General features: G+C 45.7%; 1 protein-coding gene across 2 annotated transcripts; it reads left to right on the forward strand.

Annotated features, from left to right (window-relative positions):
* The first annotated feature begins 152 nt into the window (after positions 1 to 152).
* WFDC1 (WAP four-disulfide core domain 1) lies at positions 153 to 16,556 on the forward strand. Of its 2 annotated transcripts, XM_041400853.1 has the most exons (7): positions 153 to 875; positions 7,213 to 7,408; positions 8,415 to 8,498; positions 10,992 to 11,132; positions 12,630 to 12,671; positions 13,457 to 13,531; positions 14,297 to 16,556. In XM_041400853.1, the coding sequence occupies exons 1-6, from the start codon at positions 360 to 362 to the stop codon at positions 13,513 to 13,515; spliced, it is 1,038 nt and encodes a 345-aa protein (XP_041256787.1). In that variant the 5' UTR covers positions 153 to 359; the 3' UTR covers positions 13,516 to 13,531; positions 14,297 to 16,556. The 2 variants fall into 2 exon arrangements, with proteins under 2 accessions (XP_041256787.1, XP_041256788.1); XM_041400854.1 differs by lacking the exon at positions 10,992 to 11,132.
* Positions 16,557 to 18,749: the final 2,193 nt, after the last annotated feature.

Consider the following 18,749-nt stretch of genomic DNA (forward strand, 5'->3'; position numbering starts at 1 on the left):
AAGCCACCTTCCTTCCCTATTCCACACCCCAATTTATTTTTTCCTAAGGGTCTTTCCCCTCCTTCCAACTGGTTTTCAGAAAACCAGCGTCACCCTGGTTTAACGAAAGCCCCTGGATGTTTATCACGTTGTTAAACCATTTCCTTCGAGTGGGCTCCAGATGAAGTTATCACTGTGTCAAGGCGTGATGCAAACCCCGCAGCAGGAAGCACACAAAGGGAGAGCCCACCAGGCTCTTGGGAAGTTTGGGTGAACTGTTTGTAAAAATCTGCCGAGCCCACCCCTCCGAGACCTTTATTTCCCCCTGCGGCAGCTGTCATCTGATCCCACGCTTCGGCTCTGAATGGGGCTCTCGGAGGATGCCAGATGTTGGGAACAAAGGTCTAAAAATAATCTTTCCAAGTAATCTTCCCGTCCATCACTCAAGGAGAGCGTCAGCTTTGTGCGAGCATGTGAGCCGAGAACCTGATCTAACTTCAACAAGTTCAACAGCAGCTCCCGGCTTCTGCCTCTGGGCTCCTTTTTTTTTTTTTTTTTTTTTTTTTTTCTTTCTTTCTTTTTTTTTCATTCCTTCCCCTTTCCCTTCCCAGAAGCTGCGCAGGGAAAAGCGGCTGGGAGCGCTCAGCCCTCGCTCTCTCTCCCTCCCTCCTTGCCAAGCCCGGAGCCGCCCGGACCCCGAGAGCTCCGGGGCTCCTTCTTCCATCTCTCCCTGGGGAAAAAAAAAAAAAAAAATGAGCTCCAGGCTGCTGCCAGAGATGCGTTTCTGTCAAAAGATCTTCGCTGCAGCCCTGTGTGTGCTGGTTGTGCTGCCGGAGCCGGGCTGTGCCAGGACTCTCTGGAAACGCGCTCTGCTGAAAATGACGGAGAAATACGATGTGAGTGAGCCTGGGGGGTTTGGGGGATGCTCGCCGAGAAAAGGGGACTTTTCCTTACGTGGTTTGGGATAAGGAGTGTTTGGATCGGCGGGCTGGGTCTGTGTCACAGCCATTCACGAAGTTTTCCCAGGCGGTGCGAAAGTTTTGCCACCTAGCTGCTGCAGGGGGAAGCTTGGAGCAGGGAGAGAGCTTTGGGATGGCTCTTTCCTGGAAACTCCCCAGGGCAGCCAGGGGAAAAGGGACCGGGGAGAAGGGGGATGCAAACCCTGCGGCTCCGGGGAGAGGTTTAGTGCGAGGAAGATAATGGGATTTATTGCTTGGAGCAAGGGAGGGTTCCCTGCCCAGCTCCTGTGCCGCCTTTTGGGGTAACTGTGGTAAATGTGCGCTGGAGGGAGGGATGGGGGCATTGCCCACGGTTCTGTAAATCCCTGGAGCACCGAGAGCTCAGCCCCACAGAGCCAGAGCAGCGTGCCCATCACCCTAAAGGGTGGTGATGCCAGAAATCCATCCCCTGCCAGCAGAGCTGCTGGCACGCCCTGGCACACCCTGGGTGCCTCCATCTGTGCCTGCTCCTGGCACCGGGCACTGAGCACAGCCACCACCTCCAAACCCGCTCTGGACAGAGCTGCCCAGAGCACAGTCACTGCTAGAAAACCTTTAGGAACCTGAAGTCTAGTTAAACAGGAGTGCTGGAACTGGAACTGGGACAGAACGAGGAGGGGATGGTGCTGGGGCTTGCCCTGGTGGGTCTGGGCCAGACAGCTGTCAGAGATGGTCACAGAGGAAATGGGAATTGGGGAAAAAAAGGGAAATAATTTGATATCTTGAGTTTTGGGGCTCAAGATTTAAAAAGAAAAACAAAAAACTTTTTAAACTTTTTAAAGTTTAAAAAGAAAAAACTTTAAAACTAAAGATTTAAAAAGAAAAACAAAAATGTTAGAAAAACTCTTATAAATAGTTTGTAAACTTTAAACTTTTTAAAGTTTAAAAAGAAAAAACTTTAAAAAAAAAAAACAGAAAAGAAAGAAAAAAGTAAAAAGGTTTTTTTTTTCAGAAAGAAAAAAGAAAAAAGTTTTTTTTTCTATTAAAAAAGAAAAAAAAGTTATACATTTGAAATTTTTACTTGATCCATTCAAGTTCCCTTAGAAAGCAGCACTGATCCAAGGTTTCTTCCCCATGAAATGCTTGGGTGCAAGCCCCAAATAGTTTATTTTCTTATGCTCAGGTCTGACTGCATCTTCCAACCACTGCATGTGTATAAACAGCACCTTGGTGTCACAGGCAGATCCCTCCATCTGTTTTCTGCAGCTTTTAATTCAAAAAGGATGTTTTTATGCCCATGAATTTTAGAGTGATATTTGTGCATGGCAACATTTGGTTTGTGCAATTCCTGACTCAGAATTGTGACACACATCCCTTGCCCCCAGTGAGCAAACTGAAATTCTGTCTTGCATCCTTGAAATTGTGCAGAAAACATTGTGCTGATATTTGAAAGGCACCTCAGGATTTTGTAAAAAAATCTTCTTTATAGCCTCTCTTGGGCTAGGGTATGCTCTGGTTTGCACTTTAATTGGAAAATGGATATAAAGAGCTGCATTTCCTGCAAAATCACTCACTGGAAAGTGCATTTATCTGGATGTTCTGCCATGTTTCAGTGTGAAGCTCAAATTTAGTAGGAACTATGAGGTGAATGACCCAGAGAGATAGGACAGGAGCAGAAGAGGAATTTACATGTTGATTTTCAGATAAGGAGCCAGCTCCCCTGGGGATATATCCTCTTCTTTCAACCTGCACTTCTTCAAAGGGCTGTTTTTCCTGGCAGCCCTGAATCCAGGTGCTACTGATCTGGCAAGCTCAGCTAGAATTGCTCATATTGACAGAAACATTGATCCAGGGAAAACAGAAAATGCTTTTCTTTCTCCTCCTCGAAGCCTTGTCAGGGGGAAAGCGTCTGCTCTCCATCCTCTCCTGCACCAGGAGGCAGTTCTGGCAGCCCCTCTGCTTTCTCAGAGGGATGTTTTCTTTCCTACCAAATGCTGTGTGTTCCCTGTGGTTGGAAAATCAGAGTCTGGGGGCAGAGCAGCTGATTTGTGAGTCACTTGGACGGAGGGATGACAGATGGAGGTGCTTATGGCAACGTGGGACGTGGGTCACAGACATCCCTGTGGGACCCCAAAGGACACAGCTTTGTGTGGTCTGAGCCCAGAAAATCTGAGGCTGCAGCAGGGAGGGTGTATCCAGAAAAATGCTGGGTGCAGAATGACGGGCAGGTGTGAGGATGAGGAGCTGGCCAGGGGGTTTTCATTCAGCCTGAGGAAGGGTGTTGCTCGGCAAGGAGGGGTCAAGTGGGACTGGAGAAGGGAGAAAGAGGGATTGCAGTGAGGAGAAAAACCTGGCAGGCACAGTGGGATGCTGGAGCTGAGCTTTAAAACAAATCCATCTATTTTCCAGAAGGAGGCTTGTCGAGTTTAGTGATTTGCAGCTGGTGTTCTGCAGCCCCCACACTCCAGGGACTGTTCCCAGGGGGCAGAGGGAGGGAGCTACCTGGGAGTGGGTTCAGTTCATTATAAAACACCCATCATGTCTGTTGGGAAAAACTGGGCCAGTCTGGATTTCATTCCACTGTCAGCTACAGCAAGTGTTTTAGAAAAATCCCAGCCTTCTTCTAAAGTTTTCCAGAAATGAAGAATTCCTCACAGCTGCTGTAATGCTCTTCCAACTATTTATTTACCCTGCAGCAGCCAGCTGTCATAAATCAGTCTTGGGGTACCCTCTTTGTGTTCTGGCCCCCAAATCCTCAGAGTAACCTGTGCGCAGAGCAGCCTCAGCCTCCCCTTTGGAACCTGCACACACACACACACCTTTTTCTGTATTTCCCTCTTTCCAGCCTTTTACTCATTATTGTGCATCTCTTTGGAGCCCACCCCAGTTCTGCAGGGTTCTTCCAACTGCAAACAGCAGATCCAAAATGACAAATCCTGAGCTAACAACAGGAGAATATTATTCCCATTGCTTTGGTCTTGTCCTTCAGATTGTATAAGCTGATTTCAGGCTGATGTTTGCCACTTTGATCATCACTGATGGGTGACTTTCCAGGTCTTTAATGGAAATATTGGAGGATTCAAAATTCTCTCTGACTGTGGTGGGCTTTTTTTGTTTTTTTTGTTTTGGTTCTTTTGTTTGTTTGTTTGTTTGTTTGTTGTTTGTTTTGTTTTGTTTTGTTTTATGGCCAGTGTTTTTAATACCTGCCAGGGCCAGAGCTGATGGTGGGAGGCTAAAATAAACCTCATGTGCCACCCCGAGGGGCTCCATGCAGAATATGAATGAGCAGGGAGCTGTGCTTTGACACAAGCTCAGGGACCAGGTCCAGACACAAATAACAGAATAGATCTGGGATTTTTGGGAGGCAGACTGCATCCCTCAGTTGCTATTGAAATTATAGCTGAGAGTGAGTGATTCCATCCAGGTTCTTCCTCTTCTTTGTTGAATTCCAAGGTTCCTCAGCTGAACTCTGAACTTTTCCCCTTACTTTGTTTCTATCTTTAAGGCAGATATTGTCAGTAAATTATTTAACAATTCTTCCTGGAAAACAGAAATTTACCCCCTGCACTGAAAAATATTTTAAAAGAAATTTTGACTGTCACCACCATCTGCAAAAATAATAAATCAAACTGTGAATGCTGGGAGAGCTTCTAAAAAACTTACAACCCAAACCTGGAGACAACCTTAACCACGTTATTTTGGGGAATGAGAGAACCCTGTTTTATGCACCCATAAAAAAGGAGGTTTATTAAACCAAACAAGCAAAATATTCTTATTTTGAAAGCAGTGAGTTGTGAGCAATAGGTGACCAGAGAAAATGGGCAGGGAGGTCATGAGGTACAAAGTTATTTGGCTACAACTATTGTAGCCAAATAACTTTGTTTTATTGTTCCCCAACGGAAATTTCATTCATGGAGCCAGCTGTTCATTGCAATTTTGGCTTCTTGGTTTCTGAATCATCTGTGAAGCAACTGCAGTAATTGTTTGGTGGTTTTTTCATGTATCCATTATTTGCCAGTATTATTTTGGTCCCATTTCCGTCTGCAGATGACCTTTCAAATAGAATAGTAAATGTGACCTTCCAGGATGAACACTCCCTCCAACAAGGAGACCCCTGCTCAGTGCTTGGAACTGCACAGATTTATTGCTCAGTGCTCCCTTATATCCCAAAATTATACCTGGTATGAAAATTTGATCTATTTAAAATCCAGCAATCTGGGAGGAAAAAAAAAAAAGAAAAAACAAAAGTGTATTTTAAGTATCTTCAATTTTCATTAAGAAAATCTTGAAGGTTTTCCTGTTTCAAATCTGGAGTGTTTGCAGCTTTTGAGGAATGGACTAATATGAGAGCTTGCACCTTCAGCATGGAAAACATCATAAAAAGTGGGTTTTTCCAAACCTTTTTAGTGGTTTAAACAACCTATCAGTTCATGGGAAAACAATGTCACAGAAGGGTTTTAAAGGAAAAAGCCCAAGAAATTTGTTCATTGATATTGGAACAGGGCATGAGACTGTCATTAGTGAAAACATCAGGAATTCTCTGTCTCTCTGACACTCCACCTCCTGCAATGGCCGCTCCTTGGCCAGTTTTTGGGAGAATCCATGTGGGAACAGGCTGTTGTCAAAGGACAGATGCTCCAAGGGAGCCACTGGGGGTTACAGAAGTCAGGAGGGAGAAGGATGTAGAAAGGGATGTTGATGTCACCTCAAATTTCTTCATGGTCTGCTGGTGAAATTTCCTAGAAACCCCTGGGGGACTGTTGCACCACGTTTATTCTTGGAATAGCAATGCCAGTTTCTCATCACTGATTTTGTAACACACCAGTGATTTGGCCAAGTGTATCTTTACACACATTTTTATGTATTTATGACTTTACCAGCCTGCTCGTGAGGCCATGGCAGCGCTCATTTCACACCCCTGGCTTGATGCTGATCTCTTTTAAAAGTGCAAATCCAGAATCCACTTTTGATTTTATGAGAGCTTATGAATGGTTGTTAATAAACCTGAGAGCTGAGTGCCCTGAGCACTTTCTGCAGCCCAGAGGTGAGGGAGTGGTTGAGCCACAGGTGAGAAAGGAGTGAGTTGGGTGATTCACCTCTCAGCTGCAGGGATTTGGCTTCTTGCTAAAACAGCCCCAGTGAGAAAAATACCTGAATGGTGCCTCACAAATGTTCCTGGGCCTGTTAATGTACTTCACACTTCCCTTGTCCTGACAGCATGCAGTGAGCAGCTCAGCTTCTCTCCTGCAGTGAAACATGGGCTCGTTTTCTTTGGAACAAAGCTGGCATCTCACAGATCTCACCAGAGTGTCCCACAATTTAGAAATGGTCTCTAATTTAACAACCCAGAACTCCACCATGGATGAACTTGAAAGGCTCCCCTATAAATTCTGGTCCAGACAAGGTGATGGAGATGGAAGGAGCCCACTGAGGAGAGAGGTGCTACTAAGGACATTAGTCCCATGTCCCAAAACAACACAGTGCCCTCATTTCCACTGCTTCCCTGTCGAAGTGTTTTGGGGTCCTCATCATGAGGATGCCTGGAGTCTTCTCTCAGTCTCCTAGACAAGTATAAAGGACTTTAAAATATTTTTAACCTAATTTTCAATGCAATAATCTCAACCGATTGAGAGATTGATATATTGCAATTACAATAATCTAGTGCTTGTTTGGTGTTTCCAAAGCACTTCACTAAGGGGATGACACAGTGCTGGGGGAGCTGCACAGTTAGCTCTCCTCTCTGCTGAACGCTCAAAACCCACTTTGAAACCCCTTGTGATGTAGCACTTACATTCCCTGAACATGATTCTTTCACCCAGGATTTTTCTCCTGGGAAGCTGAAAGGCGGCGAGAAGCCTCAGGAAAAAGGAAAACAATTCTTATCTCATTTGCTTCTCCTGTGTTGTGCTCATGTGGAATGTGTTTGGAGATTGTTTACCCACAGGTGATTGTTTCATTGCATTCTGAAATGAAATGTGTGAGTTATTTTCACTCTTTGGCCAATCAGGGCCAAGCTGTGTCGGGACTCTGGAAAGAGTCACGAGTTTTCATCATTATCTTTTTATCATTCAGTAAGTATCTTTTCTGTATTCTTTAGTATAGTATAGTATTCTTTAATATAATATAGTATAATAAAGTAATAAATTAGCCTTCTGAGGACATAGAATCAAACGCATCATTCTCTCCCCTCGTCGGGGTAGCCTGCTTTTCCAACGCCTTTCCCCACTTCCCCCGGCGGGATGTTCCGTAACTCACCTTACGCCGAACCTGACTTCCTTTTCTTCTCTTTGCAAAGGATTATGAGTACCCTCTTCATTCTCACAGTTCCCAGTACCAGAAGAACGACCGGTGCCCGCCGCCGCCGCAGAGCCTGCCGGAGCGCGCCTGCGAGGTGCCCAGCTGCCGCTCCGACGCCGAGTGCCAGCGCCACAAGCGCTGCTGCTACAACGGCTGCATCTACGCCTGCCTCGAGTCCGTGCAGCCCCCGCCAGGTACAGGGGGCCCCGGGGGAGCTGGGAGAGAGAGCAGCTGCTGGGGATGGGGGTGGTGGTCGTGGAGATCTTCACACGTGTTGGGCGCCGGGTGGGAGGTTGGAGTGCGGGTTCTGCTCCGCACTTGGGGTTTCTGCGGGGTTGATGAGTCAAAAAGTGTCCAAGGCAAGCTGGTGTGGGAAAATTTCCACTTGGGTGAATTGTAGAAGTCCCTCAAGGCCAGTTCTTTTCCTGGGATGGTATTTTCCATGTCCCATCCCTGGAAGTGTCCAAGGCAAGCTGGTGTGGGAAAATTTCCACTTGGGTGAATTGTAGAAGTCCCTCAAGGCCAGTTCTTTTCGTGGCGTGGCATTTTCCATGCCTCATCCCGAGAAGCATCCAAGGCAAACTGGTGTGGCAAAATTTCTGCTTGGATGAGTTGTGGAAGTCAGTCAAGGGCAGTTCTTTTCCAAGGACAGGCAAACTGGTGTGGCCAAATTTCTACTTGGTAGAATTGTAGAAGTCCCTCAAGGCCAGTTCATTTCCTGGCATGGCATTTTCCATTCCCCATCCCGAGAAGCATCCAAGGCAAACTGGTATGGCAAAATTTCTACTTGGTTGAATTGTAGAAGTCCCTCAAGGCCAGTTCTTTTCCTGGTGTGGCATTTTCCATGCCCCATCCCTAGAAGCATCCAAGGCAAACTGGTGTGGCAAGATTTCCCCTTGGGTGAATTGTAGAAGTCACTCAAGGCCAGTTGTTTTCCTGGCATGGCATTTTCCATGCTCCATCCCTGGAAGTATCCAAGGACAGCTGCTTGAGCCTCTAGGACAGCAGGTTCTTGTGGCCCTGGATAACATCCATGTCTCCCTTTCCACTGGAACAACAAAAACATGAATATAAGTCCAAATCAATCCATCAGGCAGCCTCCTCACAGGCCCTTAGAGGAAATCCATGACTTTTCCATAACTCTGTGCCCTGTGGATGCTACATCTTGACACTGTGGTCTTTTATTTCTGTCTTCTGCAGTCTTGGACTGGCTGGTTCAGCCCAAACCCCGCTGGCTGGGAGGCAATGGGTGGCTTTTGGATGGCCCTGAGGAAGTCTTACAAGGTACAGGACATTTCTCTGTCTTCTCTGCAATATCCATAATCCCACAAAAGCCCAGGAGAATGAATCCCTCATACACAGAGCTTGCCTGGGGTGTTGGGCTGCTGGGGCTGCTGGTATTTGTCTGGAGTTTCCACAGGAATAACTCTGTGTGGTGCTGGGAGCTGCTTTCTGATGCAATAAATACTTTTTATGGATATGGATTATCCAGCAGAGCACTAGGAATGCTGCAGGGTGCTGGGCTTGTACCCATTCTTCAAATAATTAGAGATATATCTTCCTTTTAGAGAAAGGCTTTGTCATCATACACATAATTTTCTGCCAGCTTCCTGATAGACCGTGGGTGGACTTGGAATGGGAGATCCTTTAATCCAGAGTGGCCTCATCACCCAGATGCCTTGGGCTGGGGCTGTGGCTCTTGGATCTGAAGATGACTTGGACAGGAGCTCTGGCAAACTGCCGCAGAGCTGTGCCAACTGGGGCATCTCAGTTTGGAGACTGACAATGAGGTTGAGCTTCTCGGGTTCATTCCATAGGGAAAGGGGTTTTAATTAATTTTTCCCAATACCTAAAACTGAAATAAGGAGGGAGTGGGAGGTGGGAAGAGAAGTTTTCTTCTATGAGGCATTCCCAGATATATGGACACCTGAAGTTTTTAGGTTTTTCATGGAAAAGTTAACCCAGCTTTTGATCAGCTTTAGTCAGATCCAGATAGTGCCAATGAATTCCCCTCTTTGGTCTTACACAGATGGTTTTAGACTCGCTGAGCCTCAACTCTCATCTATTATGGAAACTCCAAGTTCTTGAAGAGAAAATTCTGCCTCTAGCTCATTGGAGCTGCACAGCTAGAAACAAGATAAAATAGGTTCCTCCTCATCCATCCTTGTCATGCTTATATTATTTGTTCTTATCTGAACACCTTCATCTCAGCTTGAGGGAGTAATTAGGGAAGTAAGAACCATCAGTCATGGCATGAGAATTACAGCAGAGGTACTTGAAATTAAAAAGGAGAGGGAGGAGTGGCCCTGCAGAGTCTGTACATGTAATGGCCACAAACATGCCCAAGTCCTGCTTTACCTTCCCATTCTGAGCTGCACTTGCTGCCTGTCCTGGGTGAAAAGTGGTGAAACCTCTGTTTGGGACAGGGGTGGCACTGCCTGACCCCACAGTGAGTCACACCTGAGGTTTGGATTCAGCAGCAGGCCCGTGGGCGTGGAGCAGAGAGCAGAGCAGCACACTGCCAGCTTCCTGCTCACGTTCCCAACTCCTCAGTTGCTATAAAACTGGAGGTTTCCTATAAAACTGGAGGTTTATAGCAACTCCAGTTCAGAGCCTCGTGGGACGCACTTGTCCCTGCCTGGGGAGAGCAGCCCCATGGAGGGATCATCCTGCATGGTGGGCACTGGTGATGCCTCTCTGGGCTACCTAAAAACAGAGTTCAGACAAAATTTTATCAGAGGATAAAAAGCAGTTTATTTTATATTTGTTGCAGGGTCTTGAGGAACATTTAGGGCAGACAAAACCCACCCAAAAATGGATTATGAGTCACAGGTTTTCACGCTTTTATAAGTTTGGTCCATTTATATATTGCGGGTTAATCTGCCAATTGCAGCTTCAGCTAATGGAGTCATTTACCCCCAGTTTGCTCCCCCAATTCACTTTTGTTTCCATCTCTCAGGGCCTGAGGCAGTGAGGTGTCCTTGATTGCCAGGCCTGGAGAGGAATTGTTGTGTCTGCCCAAAATGGGAAAGCAGCAGTTGATACTGTGTGGAGCTCAGAGTTATACACTTGGTGCCTAAAGAGGCTGCCTGGAACAGAGGCTGGACAGAGTTAAAGGAATAAAGTAGGGATTTATTAAAAGGCCTTCAAAGGATACACCTTGGGCAGCACAAAAGCCAGGCCATGGCTACACCCAAGATGGATCCAAGATGGACCCCAGGTCACGAGTTTTTACACTTTTATAAGTTTAGGTCCATTTACATATTGGGGTCAATTGTCCAATTACAGCTTCAGGTTATGCAGTCCCACCCTCCCAGTTTGCTCTTGTCAGTTCACTGTTTTTTATACTTTTTGGGCCTGAAGCTGCTATGGTGTCCTTGATTCTGGGGCTGGAAAAGGATTGTTTTGGCTGACTAAACTGTGACTAGAACTTGCTAACACTTTATGTGAAGCTCAGAGTCACACACCCATGCAGTACGGAATCCAAAAAATACAAAAGCTACAACTTAAGGCGTCACACTAAAGAACTGCAGGATTACAAATACATGAGAAACACACAAGCTAAAACCCTGCAGCATCAGTGGCAGGCGGTGCCCACCCCAGGGCTGGCACTCCAGGCTGTGGGGAGAGTTTGTGCAGGGAATAGGGCTGAGCTGTGCCAGGAGGGGCCAGCCCCGAGCTGCCCCCGTGGCAAGGAGCCTGAGGAGGGGTGGTGGCCGTGCTGGGGTCCCCATGGGTGTCACAGCGTGGCTGGTGACCCGCTGGCTTCTCTTGCAGCCGAGGCCTGCAGCACCACGGAGGACGGGGACGAGCCCCTGCACTGCCCCACGGGCTACGAGTGCCACATCATCAACCCGGGCAACACGGCCGAGGGCATCCCCAACAGGGGCCAGTGCATCAAGCTGAGGGGAAACCCAGGTGGGTCAGGCAGGAAACCTCCCTCTGTGGGGTGATGCCTCTTTGTGACTCGCAGATGGGGCAGCTGAGAGGCGTTTTAAAAACTTTTTATTCCGTTTTCAGTCTCATGAGATACTGAAAGGGTGAGACGATATAGGTGGAATAATTCGCTCCATCACAGTCAGAAGCTAACTTCTGATTGTGCTAATTTCTTAATTATAATACGTGATAAGCATTCCTTGGCCTATCAGCTTTAGCCACACCATGCTGTAAATGCCTTAAAGCCAATAATCAAAAATTACCCCTTGTAAGCCCTACTCCAATGCATCTTTCACAGTTCTGTTCCTCCAAAGTATCTACTCTTATTTGCAAGGCCATCCTTTGAAACTTGTTTCTAGCTCCATTTCTCTCTCAACAATGTCTGTCCTATTCCTTGGCATTTCTAAGTCAGATTTTTTAGACTCAAGGTTTGCATACAGATGCACACTGTGTGAGCCTCCTGTCAGGCTTTGAGAATTTTCTACAAACCCATTTCCCCCTCACTCTTAAATAGAAAAAACTTCTTGTGCATGCTGATGTTTGCAAGGCAGAACCAGAAAGGAAGGGACCAGGACACTCATGCCAGTGTCCTCTGGGGCTGTGTCTGTGTGTTCTGTCACTACACAGCACCAAAATTAGAAATATTTATATGTTACTGCATGTTTCAATGAGAAATCTGAGTTTTAAATTCAAGTTTTGTGTTCTGACTTTGCTTTCTGCATCCAAAACTTTGTTGCCTTTATTCTGCTGATGCATTTGCCCAAAAAAAGAATTTCATACATGCCAGAATATTTTCCAGGAAAGCTCACAGCATGTTTAGATATTCATTGAATGGTAGGATATGTACACTCGCACTGGGCTACAAATCACCTCAGTGCAGAGACATGAGACATCAGTTTTGCCATTTGGTCACTGTAAAAAACAGGAGAAGCATCAGATCTCTGAGCTGCTTCCAAAACAGATTAAGAGTTTTTTCTAGAGCTTTTGGAGCATCTCTTTGATAACCTTTTCTTTAATAACATCCATAGTAACTAATGTAATGCAGAACTGTGGGGATCTTAGACATGAAGTATTTCTCAGGGCTTAAATAATTATATAAATGGCAAACAGAACAACCTAGCTGGAACTTGAATAATGTAAAATACTAATAGATGGTCTGAAAGGTTATCCAAATTTTATTTCATTTGGGAAAGCCTATGATTCCTTGACTTGTAGCTATTGAAAAGGTTATAAAATGCTAGTGGCAATTCCCACTCCTATGGCAAATGAGTTGTGTCCACAGAGCTCAGTAATCTCAGCAGTTTATAAGAGCTTTATAGCAAGCCAAATTGCTTCAGCCACAGAGAACTTTTATTTCCCTCATTGTGAGGTTATTATTTCCCTATCTCTAATTTCTCTGTGCTGCAGACAGGTCAGAGTTTAACAAAAAAAAAATGAAGGCTGACTGGGTATGTTCTCATTATGAACCTTCTTTTCCAGATGGACACAACCTGAGGCATAAGTACTACAAAGAATATTTTGGTAAGCCACTGGCATTAAGTGTTTGTTCTTGTTGTTATTGTTTATTATTAAGCTTTATCATTCTTGCAATACTTACAAGGAATTTCCTCCTTATGAAATGAAGGTTTGTACATAGAAAAAAAAAAATTCTTTATCTTCAATTCTCTATGCCTTGGTCAGATCTTATTTTAAGATCTACAATGCCCTGACTGTGGACTCGTGAGAACCAGAATTTTCAGCTGTGGCAAAATGAGTTAAATGATGCAGTCTTCTGCCAGGGGAACCACCCAGTCCAATAATCTTTTTTTTTATTATTTTTAAGCATATTTTTGGAGCTTTGCTCTTGGCCCAGGACTCCTCTGTGTTGCAGCTGAACACAGAGCTGTGTCAAAAGCAGTGTCTTGGACTGTGGTAAGAGATAAGTGATGGCTGGAGCCCAGTGAATTCCCTCAGAGGTGTCAGGTCCCTCTCACAAATCTGGGGCTCCAAGAAACCAGGAGCATCTCCCACATTTTTCCTCAGAGTTCCAAAGCTCCTGGTTTCTCCCTCTTGGATCTGGATCAGATTGGAAGTGACATTCAGGCATAACTAGACAGCATCTTTGACAAAAGATTTACAGACATCCACATCTGGCCACTTTGGCTGATAAAACCATTAGAGGATTTCCTTTCCTCTCTTCCAGTGTGGGCAAACCTAGATCTCTGCTAAATAATGATACCAATAAAACTGCACTGCTGAGGGAGCCTCCAGAAACCATTTGCCACAGCCCAACCCCAAACCTGACTTTGCTGATGTTTGTTTTACAGGGAGCAACTCCAACAATTTGGTCGGCTATGTGAAAAACCAGCAGAAGCATTTAGGCTAATTGAAGGTGTGCCTGGGTAAGTGCCCTGTGAATAAAGGGAAAGCTGGGTGGAAATAGCTGGTGCTTAGAATGCAGTTATTCAGAGAAACATTGTCTGAGGGTGAATTTCCTCTAAGCAAAATGCTGGAGTAAAGACAGCACCTTAAAACCCTGTGCAGGTGCATGAAACACTCTCATTCCACCAGACACACCTGATTTCTTTGCAAAACCTTTGCCTTGTGGGTGACTTTTTAGGATGAAAAATAATTGGTGTTCCTTAAGACTTTAAACTTTGTGTTTAGGGGTTTCTTCTAACACAGGTGTAACTGGGCCTGCCAGGCAAATTAAAAAGCTGTTTATTCTGGCCTGACTGCAAAAAGGGTCAGTCTTGCAAACACTTCAGCACATGGGGGGTTTTGTGGGATAATTTTATGTGTGTGAACATTTGGCACCCACTCATGTGAGCAAAGGCACGTTGATCCAGAGCCAAGCCAACAGCAAAAGCTCTGTCTGTTTTATCAGCCTTGCATCAGGCAAGAATGAAAATATTTATTACACCAGAAGTTCTGTCCCAAGATGGTTTTCTCAACACTTTCAGCTTCACTTTAAAATTAACTTGGGTTTAGCTGGGAGTTCTGAAAACAAAGCAGTTCAGTGTCTTTCTGTACCTACGTCAGGCTGGCTGTTAAGATTGCTCAGCTACTTAAGGACAAGTTCTGTGCAAACATCCTAAGAAGGATAAATATTTTAATCCCTCTTCCTTTTTATTTTTTTTTTCTTTTGTTGTTTGGTTTTCACCCAGCTGGACCACTCTGTCAAGGAATGCTTTACCCAGCAGCTTTCTGGTCCCAGATCTCCACAGCTCCAGCACCCCCTGATCCCTAACCATCACTGACAAAAAAATTCATTATCCAAGGAACAGGATGAGTCCAGATGCATGATCCAAGGAACAGGATGAGTCCAGATTCATTACCCAAGGAACCAGATGAGTCCAGATTCATTATCCAAGGAACAGGATGAGTCCAGATTCATTACCCAAGGAACCAGATGAGTCCAGATTTTAACCCCACCAGGAAGGGGAGAAATGTGATCCCCTGAAGGAAACCATACTGCTTATCAGCTGCCCTTCTACAAATGAAATGCAAACACCTCCAGGGATCCCTGTAAGCCACAGTGCCACGACCAGGCTGCTGACACAGAGCCTGCCCTTCAGGTGCTTGTTGTGTGACCAATTCAGATTTCAGGCCTGTGAACACAACCCAGTGACGTCAGAATTCCACCTAAATATCATATCTAAGTTGCTTTAAAACAGGTGAGACTAAAGAGGTTCTCTGGGTCAAATCCAGTGCCTGCCTGTCTTGAACAAGCCCTTTAAAGAAGCCTTTTCATCAGCTTAAAAATCAAAGAAATCTGCAAATTTCTTCTTTTCCTATTTATACCCAGATAAAAAAAACAGGCTTGACCCCCACTCTAAATGGCTAAACCTGAAGTCCTTAAAATTTGAGGAAGTTTGAGCTAGGAGCAAAAACAGCTTTATAAATGTTTTTAGGTTACTTTCCTCTTCTCAGTCTGGTGAGCTGCAGATTGAGGGTTAATAATGGAACAGATTCCTTCCTGCAATATCCAGGCTGACACACAAATGAATGCCAGGTTTTGTAATGTGCTGTTTTTAGCCAGCACAGTTAATACTCACAAAATCTGTGGGTTTGTACCTGCAAAACCTCAGCAAGAGGCCTGAAGTCTGGATAATATGTTAAATGTGTTAGAAAATCAAACCCAGGGTAAATTTTTGTGATGAAAAGGATGGTCTGGCAGATGGACTACTGCTCCTCAGGAGTCCTGTACCTTTGTGTTGATTTCCCTAAATCCTTAAAGCCTGGATATTTGTATTTGGACCTCACAGCAGCTTTGAGCTGTTTACCATTATACAATGGAAAACACATTTTCTATTAAGATGTGGCAGTCCTGAAGGGACAGTTGCATTTTTTGTGACAAACCAGCCAGAACTGTCTGGCAGAAAAGCCACATTTGCTCCATGGTTTAGTCCACGTCGCCATCTGCATGCATGAAATTAGCATTTTGATTTTCACAGTAGTAGCACTGCATAGAAATACCCAATTCACAAATGCGAGCGCCTGCTTCCACTCACAAAATACAGGATTCTTTTTTTCCATTCACTAAATGGTTTAAGCCAAATCCAAGACACCTATAAAACTCCTGATACTTTGCACATGACATTTGCAGCTGGAGAGATGGAAGGTGCCAAACTGCTCTTCTGTTTCCTATTCTAAACACACTCCTGGGTGCTTTACAGAGCAATGGAACAGCTGAAGGGCTCCACATGTTCCTAAATATCTTCATTTGTTCTACTCACTTTTTTTTCCAAAGTGCAAGATATTAAATGCAGCACCATGTTTGGACAGAGCTGTTTCTAGAATTTTATCCAATACAGCTTCCTGCAGTGAGATCTTAATTCCTCCTTGGACACAGGAGCCACAGAACCAGAGAATTGTGGTTTGGGTTGGAAGGGAGTTTGAAGCTCATCACCTTCCGCTAGAGCAGGTTGTCCAGGCTCCAATCCATATTTTATAGTTCCAATCAGACCACAAACTTGTCACTTATCCTACTGCAGCCTCGCTCCTCAGTGCTGCTCAGTGAAATGGATTGATTTTGTTCAGCATTACTTCCTGCAGAAAAAAAGATTAAATTCTGATTAAATGAGCAAAGCCCTTCAGTGATCACTGCTGGCCCCACAGCGTAGATGTCAAAATGTTCTGTTTTAAACTAAAAAATACCTAAAACCTTGTGAGTAGTTAGTTGAAAAACTAATGCTGAGCATTCACAAATTTGAAAGATTAAAACTTCAAATCTCAACCTAATCTCTCAAAGCAGCCCAAAATATGCTTAATTTGAGTGGACACATTCACTTCAGTGTCTGTTTTCTCTGTAGCTGCAGAACCACATACCTGACCACCTGGGTGGGACAGTACAGATATTTTCTGCTTGCAAAAGGAATTAAATAAATTTAAAAAAAAAAAAAGATAGAAAGAAAATTGACAAATTAATAATTTGATGGTGAATTTCTTTTTACTGGGTGTTTCACAGCCATCACCCTCCTTCGTGGTGCTATAATGCTCAGGGGGATTTTTCCAAGTTAATTCCAGTTATTAATTGTCAAACTCAGAAACAAAAGCCACAGAAGGGACTTGACAAAGTGCTGTGTTTTCAGCAGTGAAATGCTGAAATGTGAAACTCAGACACTGAAATGAAAACACAGAGCAGGTGAGCTGTCCTCAGCTGCCCTTCTCTCCAAAAACAGATGCTTCATCAGCAGCCTGGCACAGCACGGTAGGAAATGCCTGGTGTAGGATGTTTTTAACATTTTCATGACCACTCTGCAGTGTGTTTGGTGCTATGATAACCTTCCTGTGTGTCACTGGGTGCTGCTCTGCCCACAGCCTCCCACATCCCCGAGGATCTGGGCAGCCCCAGGCAGCCCCTCCCTGGTTTGTGCTGTTCAGGTTCTGCTTTGGTGCTCAATAAAAAGTGACCAGTCTGTTTGTCAACCCTGCCGAGTTTCTGTCGCGTCTTCTTGATGTACTTTCAGCTTTGGATTAGGGGAAAAAAAAATGGACAAATCTTCTAAATTTTACTTGTTGGGAGAACATAACACAAGCGTAGGGAGACAAAAGTCATTTTGTCCACTGGAAGGGAGATGATAGACCCCAAAACACATCCACCACCCCTGTCCCCTTCCAGAGGGGTCCCTGTTTTGGGTCAGACCCTCAGTTTTTGGCATTTTCCCTGCCCACAGAGGAGCTGGTGGACAGCCCTGGGGAGGCTGGGGGTCGTGCCCCAGGTGAGGTGACCCTCTGTTGGCACTGGGGCAGTGCTGGTGCTGCCAGCTCAGGTGCTTTGGGCTGCACCAGCAGCTGCCCAGGCAGCTTTGCAAGAACCTCAGAGGGTGCAGAAGCCAAGCAAGGCGAAGGTCAGAGCTGGGCTGTGCCCACTGCAGGACAGAGCTGGCACGGGACAGGGCTTGGGCCGTTCCCAGCCTCCATCATCCCACCTGCTCCACCCAGCCAGTCCTGCTCTACCTGCTCCTCAGGAGGGGCAGGAGCCCTCCTGCACTGCCCTGACAGCACAGCAGGAGAGGAGCTGCCTACAGCCACGGGGACAGCAGCAGGGCTGGCACCTGGGGAAGGTCTGGGGGGTTCACATGAACCCAGGCAGCAGCAGGTGTCAGGGGAGCTCCTGGATGTGCCCCTGGAGTTGTGCTTGGGATCACCTGGGCCTCTCATGGTCCTTGGGATCCTTGGGATCATTTGACCTCTCACGGTCCTTGGGATCACATGGACGTCATGTGGTTCTTGGGATCCTTGGGATCACTTGGACCTCTTGTGGTCCTTAGGATCACATGGACCTCTCATGGTCCTTGGGATCCTTGGGTCACTAGGTCCTCTTATGGTCCTTGGGATCCTTGGGATCATTGGACCTCTCATGGTCCTTGGGATTACATGGACCTCATGTGGTTCTTGGGATCCCTGAGATGACTTGGACCTCTCATGGTCTTTGGGATCCTTGGGATCACCTGGACCCATCATGGTCCTTAGGATCAATTGGACCTCTTGTAGTCCTTGGGATCCTTGGGATCACTTGGACCTCTCGTGGTCCTTGGGATCACCTGGATCTCCCCGTTTGGATGGGGAGGTCACAGGGGGTGTGCACATAACTCCTGTCTCCTGCTGGGAGGTGTGACAGCAACCAAGAACCTCGGCTTCCAGGAGAATGACTGGTTTGACGAACACCCCAAAATCATGGTTTAATTTCGGCTCATTTCCACACCAATGCAAGCAAATACAGTTTCAGCTGCTGTAGTTTGGTCGTGATCATTGTGGAAAAAGCACAGCATGACCTGAGGCAGTGTCTGGAGTGACACTGAAGTGCTGTCAGGGCATCCCAGGAACCAACAACGGGATCAGCAGGAGGACTAACAAAACAGATCTTCAAGGAGGCTACTCCTACCGCCAGAATAATATAAAATAAATTCTGATGTACCACTGTGTGGTGTTGGGGTGTCTTGGTCACCTTCAGGAAGTTTTCCATAGTTTGCTGAGCAGTGAAGAAGCCTCTGAGGTTTGGACAACTCATAAAAGAGTTTTTGGAGGCTGGAGATTTCTCTTTGCTCGTGACACAGCAGGGGTTGGCTCATACAGGGGGTTATTTTCTTCTCCCACCTCACCCTGGCTGCAGAG

Source organism: Onychostruthus taczanowskii, unplaced genomic scaffold (genome assembly GCF_017590055.1).
Source record: "Onychostruthus taczanowskii isolate IOZ18803 unplaced genomic scaffold, ASM1759005v1 scaffold18, whole genome shotgun sequence".
NCBI classification, from domain to species: domain Eukaryota; kingdom Metazoa; phylum Chordata; class Aves; order Passeriformes; family Passeridae; genus Onychostruthus; species Onychostruthus taczanowskii.

What these genes read in the sequence shown, in the direction of transcription:
- WFDC1 (XM_041400853.1), top strand. Translation starts at nt 360, where the DNA reads ATGCCAGATGTTGGGAACAAAGGTCTAAAAATAATCTTTCCAAGTAAT. An exon ending in AAATGACGGAGAAATACGAT is followed by an intron (nt 876 to 7,212) that starts GTGAGTGAGCCT and finishes CTCTTTGCAAAG; the next exon opens with GATTATGAGTACCCTCTTCA. An exon ending in GTACTACAAAGAATATTTTG is followed by an intron (nt 12,672 to 13,456) that starts GTAAGCCACTGG and finishes TTTGTTTTACAG; the next exon opens with GGAGCAACTCCAACAATTTG.